Below are 11,631 nucleotides of genomic sequence, written 5' to 3' on the forward strand. Positions count from 1 at the left end.
ACCGAGGCAAAGCGTGCAAGAAAACAAGAAACTCAACTTGTTCGTGAGTACACCGAAATAATGACGGAAATGCATTGGATAAAGTGGTTTGAGTAATGAACCCCATGAACTAATTTGCCACTATAACCAACAATTTCATTGCATTTGATTGAATGCTCCAGGATTCGGATTTTACAGCATATTTATTTTGCATTGCATAATAATAATAATAATGACATGTAAACAGAAATATATGAAGAAAAAAAAACATGCATCCCTATAATCAATCAATGATTTGGTGGGTCTTTATACCTGAAGGAGTGACGACAGGTTACTTCAGGACACAAACTGCCGTCTAGTGGACAAGGCCGCACATTGCAGCTAGCTCAAGGTTGTAAAATTTCTGGAATTTCCAAGTTTCAAAATACCAGCATGAATAAGATATCACTGGGGTGTATATATATATATTTTTTTATTATTATAAAAAGTATTGTGATTATTATAAACACACACACAAAATGTATATTGCAGTTTGCCCATCACAAAACAGCATAATTTAGATGAGAAAACAAGTGTTTAAAAAAATAGCAAACAAATAATCTTGTCAGTCTTAATCCTGAGGCTGCAATCACAAAAATATAAAAAAGTTCTTGCACATTCATGCAAGGTTATTCGAACTTCGGTGTCTTCAGGTTCACTTTTGGTTTGTAATGTACAATGAGCTGCACCAAGATGAAGCAGTTAACAATCAGAAAGAGCAGCCCGGCGAGCCAGATGAACAAAAAGGCGTTGTGGCCCTCAAATTCCAGAAAGTAAGCCGGGACCAACCATACACCCTGATGATGAGAAAATATTCAAAATAGTTACTCACAGGATATATTGTATTCAACAAACACTATAAAGTTGAGTAAATATGAAATAATCAAGATAGTCACCTGTCCAGCAAACCAGAGGAACAGAAGTCCCACTCCTTGTTTCAGTGAGAGACTCAAATAAGGGATGACAAGAGGAAGTAAACTCAGGTACCAAAGGAAGTACTAAGAAAAAACAGCATAGCCATTCATATTAACGCTCTGTCCCCCCAAAATTAGAGGTAAATACAGGCTTGACTTTGACCACCTGTGACGTGCAGACTTTGTTGAAAGTGACAAAGATGGCCGTGTGTAGGAAACAGCAAAAGGTTAGGTCACGGTGAAAAGCCCATGAGGTTACCAACAGGAGAATCAACTGCGGAAGGAATGCCGCCAGGCCAAGCCACTGGCTCCACCTGCTGTCTGCAAAACAACGGAGTAATTGCTGCTGCCATCACTTGCCATGTTTTTAATTGTCCAAAAAGTTACGGTTATTTGGCTTTCAAATATCATATGATTTTTTTTAGGCAAAATTTTAAAGGACATCAGATTGAAGTCCTGAAAGTTTACCCAAAAAGTGAACTAATTAAATACAGTACCTGCAGTTAGGTAGAGCATGTAGAAGTATGGAGAGAAGTTATGTCGAATATCTCTTCTGGTCAGATGATACAAGTAAGTCTCTTGAAGAAATATCCAACCGTACCTGGAGAAAAAAAATCATCTGTACTTGTGTTGTAAAAATAAATAAATAGAAGTATACGCAAACTCCCGACCACAACCATGCAACAATTTTGCTTACATGTGATAGAAAAGTGCTGTGAGAGCACAAAAAACACCTCCGGCCACACTTGCGAAACCCAACAGCTCCCTGTTGAGGAAACTTCCCAAGAAGCCCATTCCGCTTCTCCACTTTCTTTGGTCTTCCTCTGAACGAAGAGTCAGAACAAAAGGTAGCGCGTAGGTGATGGGATAGATCTTCATATGAACAGACAAGCCGTATAGCATAGCTGCCCACGTCATACGACGGCCTGTGACACACAAATCACAACATTTAAGGAGAACTGTATTTGTGATTCATCCACCCATTTTCTATTGTGTTACATACTCTCTATACAAAGAAGAGTCGCCAGCACCAGAGCAGTCAGGATGGACTCTGCATTCCCTCGGCTGGAAACGCCCATTGGCAGAGGGTTGAGGAGCCACAGCGAACAAACCCGACGTGCTGTCTGATCATAAAGACCTCCAAAATAAGAATCACGGAGGTAACACCTCTGAAACATGAATTTAAACACACCTCTGAGTTAAGCCCTCGTAGGCAAAGGATTTTATAGATCAGCACCCCGGACAGCACATCACATACGATGAAAAAGAGCTTGCCAAACACCATGTGGATATAAATATTAGGGGTGAGCAACCAAGCCAGTAATGGTGTGTATCGATAGGTTGATCTGTTGTACGGCGACTCGCCCTGTGAACACGTTTATCATATTAAGAGAAATAATTGAATGACAATATTGTGCATGTAATAATAATAGTAGTCTAGTATAATTATACTGACAACATTTCCAGCTAAAATTATGACAGAGGCTAAAGGCTACCTTAGTGGTGAACCTCGCAGCATCCGTGAAAACGTGATAGTCAATATCGGTGTACTTCACTATCATAGTCCTATCGTGGAAATCACCATAAGCGACCAAGGCAAGGCGTATCGTGAAAGAAGCCGTGAAGAGAACATGTTTCTCTGTCAGTTTGGATATTAGCCTCTCCATTGATTTGAAATGACCGAATTCTATATTAGTATATGTTGACAGCTCCGATATCTAAACAGTTTGATTGTGATGTTGCTGTCATGTTTACATTCGGAAAATAACCCGGAAGTAAAGGATGATAATCAACCGGAAGTGACATTGTTCTTGGAATTCTGCAAAATATCTTTAGCGCCCCTATGTGGCCAAGAGGGAGATTTACTGGCACTATGGCTGGACAGAAATATTTGTTATGGGGAGGGAGGGGCGACTGGTAATTATATTTTAAGTAAATGACAACGGCATGGAATTTGTGTTTTGAGTCACACTTTTATTGCATACATAAAAGAATATTCTCTATAGATAATAGACTCGCTGAGCAATTGATGTTGTCTTTGGTTCTCATTGCCGACTGTACTGTAATCGGTATTACACAGATGGTGAACTGTCGTTTTTGTCTGGTTGCATAAAATAAATTGAGTGTTCAGGTTCTTAACACTGTAGGAAAGTTGAGTTTAAAACCTGCATGTTGTACAGTATAAGGAGGCACCGGAACAGTATATAAGAATCACCCATGTATGCGGGAATGTTCCCCTAGCAAGTGGGAGTAACAATAAATGCAAAAGCATCCCAGAATTACACAGGACCAGATTATAAAAAGAAAAAAAAGACTACAATTGGGGGATTCTTGCAGTGGTGCAGATAAGCGCAACCACGTTGGGAAGTAAACATTGCAGTCCGGCACCTAAATGCTCACACAGGGGAGCAGTATCGGCCAGCAAAAAGAACACTCATGGACGGGTTATGGCGAATGAAGAAAAGGAAGGGGTGGTCAGCAATGAATCTGGGTGCTATTGGAGCACAGCGCAACATCATGATGGCAGCAGTGGCTGCGGCAGCCTCGGTTCCTTCCTCGTTCACCTCTACGAAAGCCTTGTGGACCACTTTTGACAATACCAGGTCATTGGCTGGTGACATGCCTGAAAAGAGAAGTTACAATAGAAATTCAAATAGTTTACGTTTTGAATGAAGACCATAAGAAACTCGTAGGCCTACCAGAAAAGTCACTTCTTGTCATGTCGAAAGCATCCACCATTCCCATGCTCATCAAGACATTCTTCATGTCATAGTTCTCCTCCATCTTGAATCGAGGCAGGCCAACCTGAACCTCGCCTTCATCCATCATATCTGGACGGGTCCATTCCACAAAGTTCGCATAGGTCAGATTCTTCTCTATCTGTGATGAAAAGGAAATCCGATTTAAATTGGCCTGTCACTAAGCAGACAGTGTTGTGTATTTGTGCGCATCTTACCTTAGTCAAACCAGTAGAATCGTCGTCTATGTCAACGGGTAGAAAGATGAGCATGCTGAGCTCCTTCCCCATGTAAGGCATCTCCAAGATCTGCAGAACACAAATTTCTTAAATTGCCACAAAGATAGTAGAAAATGTCTGTGTTGTTTTAGGGTGGGAAAAAGTACCTGGCACTTGATATCAGGAATGAAGGCGAGAGGGAATTTGGATTTCTGGCGCATCATCTTCACTGGTTTGGTTGCAGTCTAAAAAGAACAGCACAAGTAATCAATCACTTGCCCTTTCTTGTAATTGCCATTTAGAAATTGTACTTTCTCCTTACATACTAACTGGACTTTTTTTTTTTTTTTTATGAAGATTTTCATATAACTGAAGAAAATAACTTGTATTATTTAAATATAAATGCTGTAACTAAATATTAGATATGTTTTGCTGCTCATAAGACGCCACCCTAGTTGTGACAAGTTCAAACAATTCTGGGCAAAGTTTACTCTCATCTGTGAATCATTTGTCAGTGACATCAGAATTAATGAGTGGTTTGTCCACATAGGTGTGCCCTCAATTAAGCAATGTGAAATTTTACATGTTGGAATCTGACACTTTGTGCAGTTGCAGCCTGCAATGTGTTTATTAGTGTGTGTGTGTGTGTGTGTGTGTGACAGATGTTTTTTTTCTTTCTTCTTTTTAATACAAATGGGTGGAGGTGTAACAGAGGAAACCAGGAAGGAAAAGAAAACATTCTAGCTCACAGCTTCTCACTTCTAGTTCCCATTGTTTTGCTGAATGCAAGTCACTACTTATCCGTGGAATTTGCCTCTGCGGTGTTACCTTGCTGAGATGAAATTGAGTGTCGTATGTTGAAGTCTCATCAAATTTTTTGGCCCAGTTGCCTTTAAAGTAGATGGCATTGACCAGCACCAACCTACTCATGTTGTCCAACACACCCTGGGCCAGTATGTCCTTAATTTTACCTGGTAAACAGAAGTGCAATGAGAAACAAGGGCCAAAAAGTGAGTGTTTTTTTTTTTTGAAGGGGGGAAAAAAGATGAGTGGGAAACGTTCTGTGCATGTGTGCTGTGACCGCACCTTGTGTTTTCTTCTCCACCCATTGGTTGATGTTGAGCCGGGCCGCCTCATGGTTGCGGATGAAGTCGACCGACTCCAGCTCTGCATCGTAGTGCTTCCTTGTATCAGTTAAAAAACCCTGAAAGCATTAATAACCATTTTTTAGGTCAAATCACTATGATGACCATTAACGAGAATGCCAATTTTATTGGGCACACTTGCAAGAATGTAAAAAAAAAAAAGAAAGGTATCATATTGACAGTGGTTTGTAATGTTTAGTTAAAAGTGGAATTTTTCAAGAGGCTGCACGACACAAACCTCAACAAACTGGTACGACCTTTCCCCGTACAGTCTGTTGGCAACACTGAGGGCGTACAGTGCATCTGGTTGGTTCAGTTCTGCCAGCAGTTTGCCAAAGCTGGCGTGAACATCATCCTGGGCCCTGGTTTGCAGACACTGTGGAGCGATAGGGTGATAGGTCAGACGGTTATATGATTTTTGACTTAATTACCGTGCACCTGCATTCACCTGGAAATAAGTTTGGTAGAGCTTGAGAGACAGAAAACCTTGACACATGCAATGCCACCACCGAGTTGTTATTTTTGTTATTTAAGCTGTCTGAACTCCTGTTCCCATGCCAGTTATATAGAGCTGAAGAATGCTGCCCAGAGGAGTTGGCATGAATTTGACTCACCTTCCTTCTTTTGTCATGACTGAAAACCCTCGTAAAAAGTATCCGCGTGGTTTATTTTGTGTATGGTGCATTGTTAAATTCCACGAATGGTTGTCTTATCAAGATGTAGCCAAACCAAGAAGAAACCATAAAAGAAAAAGATAGCGCCTCACCCCTTCCCATTACGCAACACCACTGGGTGTGTAGCCCCTCGCAGGTCAAAGTTTCAGCATGTAACAACTGAAGTTGCTCATTTATGTTCTCCTGAGATGGAATTAGAGGATCCACATCTCGATGAACTCACCCCTGCTTCAACCAACACCACCCAGGCCAGCTGTTAGTAAAGTGTTGCACATGCTTCCAATATTCTAGTTGCTTTGGATGTTACCACCTTTGGTAGAAAAACGGTCTGGATTTGTTGCTGCATTTGCATTTGCATTGGCTGTGGCGCTGCCTTTCGCTCAGTGAGACCGAGAACCTGGAAGGGTTTGCAAGTGGTTATTGTTCATTGATTCAAGTGTGTGTAGATATAAAAAGCTCAACGGGTTCAGTTACTGGACTGAGTGCATATTAAAACCTATATGGAGACACGCCCCTCTGCCCTTGCAGTTCAGCTGCTGTCAGCAACTTAACATCAGACATAAAATACAATGGATTGATCCAGTTCTGACTTATCAGGGTGCGGTTTCACTTTGGCGAGCCACTGGGTGTTTGCAGAATCACGTTTCACCTACATTCCAACTACTTCTATTGAATAAACCTGTTGGTTTAAGGGCAGGGCCAAGCTGCAGAAGGCACACTGACACGAGTAAAAAACGACATCAGGAAATGAGGAACTTTAGTAATACAATTCTATTGCAACATAAAATGAGAGCTGGACAATGAAGAACAAATTATTCATAAATAACTGTGTGTGTGTGTTTGCACTCATCCACTACCTCTGACATCTGTGTGGCGGTGTTGCCCCCTGACCCCAGCATCACCATGGCCAGGGCTGAGGAGATACTAAAAGGGGAAAAGAAGATATTTGCCATCTTATCATTATCGCAGAGTTTTGCCAGCAAATCCAGAGAGAAGGTGGTATTGGCCTTGGATAGTGGAGTAGATGATGCCATGTCTGGAAAAACAAAAAGGAGCAAAAAACCAAGCTATTATGGATACATGTTTGGCATACAGTTGTAATTAGCTGTTGAACATTTGTCTACACTCAAGACAGTCAGCTCAGATAAACTTTACAGCACACAATCATTTCATCTGTAGCAGAATACAGCTCTTGCAAGACCGGTATTGCAAGATTTGAACAATTAAAGCAAAAAATAAGACATTTAAAATCAAGGATAGACTTTGGAGCAAATGTTGCATGTTGTGCTTGTTCTATAATCATACAAAAGTTTACAGAAATTTAAACAATGATTTATTTGCATCACTTAGATTTGATTGCATGGTAATTGTTAGCATAACCGTTGGTTTCCCAGTGCAGCATAGTTCCCCATACATTAAATACACCACATCTTGTTTTTAATATCTTGTTGAAAAGCATATAAACTCCCTAGATAAAATGCAATCTACAGTGCAGTATATTCACAATAGAATAGTTGCGGTTAATAAAGTACAAATTCGTTCAGAAGTGAATGAAATACTTACTGACAGACTTGTTTCCTCAGAAAGTGAGTAAACGTAAAGACGGAGTTTGTCAAGTGTTTATATATTTTTTTTTTACACGGACACGCCCAGAAACTTGTCACCGAAAAACAGCTTCCGCATTGATGACGTAATCACACGGAAGCCGAAGGGGGGACAATTGCCAGCACATAGTTATATTAAAGTAAGAAACAATAATAAAACTTACCGATTTTAGAATAACGGTAAACAAATGCAGCAAAATGAGATATTTAAATGTTGTTTAAAAATGTAATTGTGGTACGACCTGCTTGGTCTGGTGCTCAGCAACAAACCTGATAAAAAACTTAAATTAATTGATTATATTTGTGAAGGTTAAAATTGATATATTTTATTATTGTTGAAATGTAGTATATTTGGATTAATGTAATATATAAACCCCAAATGTAGGTTGATTGCCATGTGCTAATTTAGAATTATTGAATTGCATGTGAAATTTCACATATGCCATTTTAATGCAGAAAAAAACTCAGAAAACACACAAGATGGTTAAAGCTTCACAATATTTATTCAACTTCTCTTGCTATGATGCGTTTACGACGACGGCAAAACATAAAACCGTTAGGGAAAAAATCCCAGCGACACGTCCCACTTTGTGACTAATAAATGAATAACACAATCAGCACTATTGGTTCCCGTTTACATGCATACATACAACATACCAGTACTTGCTTCTTCCCCAAATATGTAGATACGTAGCTTCTTAATTCATCCTGAGGTGAACTTGCAGATAGTACACAGTACAAGCTCACTCAGGGGAGGTGTATTGACCAGCAAACAGAATGGTCTTGGAGGGGTTATGTCGGATGAAGAAGAGGAAGGGATGGTCAGCGATGAATACTTTGGGGACTTTAGGTGGACCTAATGAGGTGACTTCCACAACAATGACAGCAGTGGCTGCAGCAGCTTCGGTACCCTCCTCATTTACTTCCACAAAAGCCTTATGGATAACTGCTGACACTGCCAAGTCAGTGGCAGAAGACATGCCTAAAACAAAAATAAATGTAATAAGAATTATTTACGTCTGTGCTACAGTAGAATTTTGTTGGAATTGTTCTTTATTGCTTGACGATAGATTGCTTGAAGGCAAAAAGGACTGGCGGTAATACTTGTCTGGTGAGTTCCAGAAAAGATGTGTCAGACATGATTCATGCACTACTTACCTGACAAGTCGCTATTATCCTCGTCGAAAGCATCCACCATGCCCATGCTGATAAGAACTTTATTTAATTCGTAAGTGACCTCCAGCTTGAATCGAGGTAGTCCGACCTGGACGTCTTCAAAAACCATATTGCCTGTCCACCTCATCATATTATCATAGGTCAGTTGCCCCAACAGCTATCAAGGGGACAATTATCATACCAAATAAGACATTTGTAAATATTGTGCATTTTGTTTTTTTCTAATGAGTAAATATGCAATGTGTTTTACCTTCTCCAAGCCTGTTGTGGTTTCCTCTATTTCATTGGGCAGGAAAATGAGCATGCTTACATCTTCCCCTTTATAAGGGATCTCTAGCACCTGTCCAAAAGTACTCAAATTTTATTAAAAAAAAACACACACAAGATATAATTATTATTCTCAAACTTGATTAAGGTACAGGTAGCCTATTAAATTGTAATCGATTTAATGTTGGTAGGGAAGCAAAATATCAATCATTCAAAGTTGTTTTACTACCTGGCAGTTTAACTCTGGGATGGCGCTGAATTTGAATTTGCCATTCTGATGCATCATCATCACTCGCTTAACGTCATGCTAAGGGTGAAATAAAAAAGTGGAAATAAAGACAAGAAAACAGCACATCTGGTACTTCGTAGTCTATTCTTAACAATTTCTACAAAGGCTAGAATTTAATTCAATTATGGTTGGATGGCTGTTGATAAATTTTGCATGTGTCCAGTAAAATTCGGTAAACATATTCATGTTCTTCATTGTTGTAAAAAATAATACCTTGTTTATTCTAAATGGCGCTTCACGAGTCGAGTCTTTGTTGAATTCTTGGTTCCATTTGCCTTTAAAATAGATGGCGTTGACCAACACCAACTTGGTGCTGGATTTGAGCTCCTTTATCAGGTTCTTAATTTTACCTGGTGAATCATTTCATATTAGGGATATGAGATTTAGATGCAGATTATGATGGCATGGCATTATAATAGTATGATGATCAACAAAGAATAAATAAGAGACAAATAAAAGCATTGCACCTTGTGTTTTGTCTTCCACCCAACTGTTAATGATGGCCTTCGACCCATTTGCATTAAACTTGAAATCTACACTCTCCAGTTCAGCTTCGTAGTACTTCCTGGTTTCCTCAAGGAAGCCCTGGGAAGTACGATAACGTGACCACAAAAGGAAGCAGAATGATGAATTTGATCGAAAGCATAAATTCTCAGTATTATATTTATTTGAAGCAATTTGCTTTGTGTCAATTAGAGACAGCAAATGTTGCAACAAAACGTCTTTTTTTGCACTATTATATCTAATTAACACTAATAACTAGATGCACATACCTGCTCAAAGGTGAAAGTTTGCTCCCCATACAGCTTGTTGGCAAGGCTGAGGGCATAGCCAGTATTTGTCTTGTTGAATTCGGTCAAAAGTTGCTGAAAGTGAGCGTGGACGTCATCCTTAGCATCGACGGGTCCCAGAACCTATCAATAAATAGAGGAATATGTCTGAAATGCTGTAAAACTTATTGAAGTCTGTATTATATAGTGAAATTGTGTAACGGCATTAATGCAGTATTCTAATCTGATGTATGCGTCTTGGCCACCAGGGGTCAGTAAAGTACACCTATACAGACATCCAGTTTCTCAGCTCTTTTTGTTTTCCTATGTTTTGTGTGATAACTTGTAGATGTGAAAAATTTGACATTTTTAATTGGTGAAAAGATTACAGGAAATCAAGTCAAAATTTTGATGAATTGATCAGTTATTGGCATCTACCTAGCCAGCCAGTTTTACTTCCTAGTATTTTTTTGCACCTTTTTCAGGTAATTTGGCAGCTTGCTGGAACATTTTAGCTGCATCTGCATCTGCTGTCGCGTCCTCAGTTGCATTTGCATCGGGGACTGGCTCGTCTGTTGTTGAGTTTCCTCCGTCGGTTGCGTTGCCTTTCTGAAGCAGAGGACCTATAAGCAGAATCAATCTTACACAGTCGCAAAAAAAGGTAAGTGAACCCAAATAGATTCTAAGCTATGATTAGATTTTCTGAAATCCAAACTATAGATGAGCTGTTTACAATACAAACAAATAAGTATACATGTATAGTACATATTGCTTCTTCACATCAAGCAAAGTCAGATGATGTGGCTCGGGCATCTTTTTAGGACCCCTCCCACTTGGTGGGACTTCATCCAAGAGGAAGTGAATTTTGTCAGGGTTGCATCACCTTTTCTGAAACTTTGTGTTCAACTCTAGTTGTTAATACTGGGCAGTAAATACAGGATCTTGATCATTTTATTTAGGTTTTCATTTTAGGTTTTAGAATCACAAACTGCACATAGTGGAGTTCCTAACTTGATTCCGCACCACTTATTTTCCTGTCGCAATGTAAAACAGACACAGCTTTGTTGATATGATGGACTGTTGCATTGCTCATATTACAGCGCATGTGTGTGCTTCATACCTCTGACATTTGCCTGGCTGTGTCAGCCTTAGCCCCCAGCAGGACCATGGCCAGAGCTGAGGAGATGCTGAAGGGGGAGAAGAAGATGCTTGCCTTCGAGTCATCCTCACTGAGCTTTTGAAACAAAGCCAAGGAGAACATCGCGTTGGCTTCGCTTGGAGGGTTTGTCATTGCCATTTCGTCTGATGAGAAGAAAAGAAAAATCAACACTAAACTTTTTATCATCTATGCAATCAAAATATGTTATAAAGTATTAAACTATATTTGTAAATAATATGCATTTTTTTCTCTATATTTTTATAAGGATGATATACTCTACTTACAGAGTGTGCCTCAAGACAGCAAGTCCTCAAGGAAAACTTGTTGTGGCAAATACTATTTGATACTATTATACGCATTGCACAATTGCCACGCCCAAAAACGTTCCCTTACTTTCAGACAAAATTGATTCACACCCTCCAGTGGAATGGGTTAGTCTAGTCCATGGTAAAACCAATGCCCAACCCTGTTTCTCCAAAAATCTCACACGCAGGAAAGGTTAAACCAACAAGTAGAAATAACTCCGGTCTGTAAATGTCGGTCAAAGAACATATGCAAAAACAATTACTAATAGCAAATGCACAGTGCTGAATAAGAAGGCCGTTCAGTAAAGCTTGCAGAGCTTCAAGGTGACTTTTTATTTGTCTTCTTCAAAAAAA

At 39.6% G+C, this 11,631-nt stretch overlaps 2 protein-coding genes across 2 annotated transcripts; both read right to left on the reverse strand.

The window, feature by feature from the left end:
• Positions 1–163: 163 nt before the first annotated feature.
• Positions 164–2,715, reverse strand: pigm (phosphatidylinositol glycan anchor biosynthesis, class M). The gene is made up of 8 exons (XM_061265691.1): positions 2,429–2,715; positions 2,125–2,298; positions 1,936–2,056; positions 1,630–1,858; positions 1,430–1,533; positions 1,099–1,253; positions 915–1,016; positions 164–815 (listed from the first exon to the last, which is right to left on the reverse strand). Exons 1-8 carry the CDS (start codon positions 2,597–2,599, stop codon positions 648–650), a joined length of 1,224 nt encoding a protein of 407 aa, XP_061121675.1. The 5' UTR covers positions 2,600–2,715; the 3' UTR covers positions 164–647.
• A 170-nt stretch (positions 2,716–2,885) lies between these two features.
• On the reverse strand, positions 2,886–11,407 carry serpinb1l3 (serpin peptidase inhibitor, clade B (ovalbumin), member 1, like 3). The gene is made up of 19 exons (XM_061266358.1): positions 11,257–11,407; positions 10,934–11,115; positions 10,290–10,436; positions 9,817–9,957; positions 9,511–9,628; positions 9,257–9,393; positions 8,984–9,061; positions 8,738–8,827; positions 8,470–8,644; positions 8,057–8,293; positions 6,565–6,743; positions 6,018–6,104; positions 5,272–5,409; positions 4,975–5,092; positions 4,717–4,859; positions 4,056–4,133; positions 3,889–3,978; positions 3,632–3,812; positions 2,886–3,555 (listed from the first exon to the last, which is right to left on the reverse strand). The coding sequence occupies exons 2-19, from the start codon at positions 11,108–11,110 to the stop codon at positions 3,329–3,331; spliced, it is 2,541 nt and encodes an 846-aa protein (XP_061122342.1). The 5' UTR covers positions 11,111–11,115; positions 11,257–11,407; the 3' UTR covers positions 2,886–3,328.
• Between the last annotated feature and the right edge of the window lie 224 nt (positions 11,408–11,631).

Source organism: Syngnathus typhle, linkage group LG19 (assembly GCF_033458585.1).
Source record: "Syngnathus typhle isolate RoL2023-S1 ecotype Sweden linkage group LG19, RoL_Styp_1.0, whole genome shotgun sequence".
Lineage (NCBI taxonomy): Eukaryota > Metazoa > Chordata > Actinopteri > Syngnathiformes > Syngnathidae > Syngnathus > Syngnathus typhle.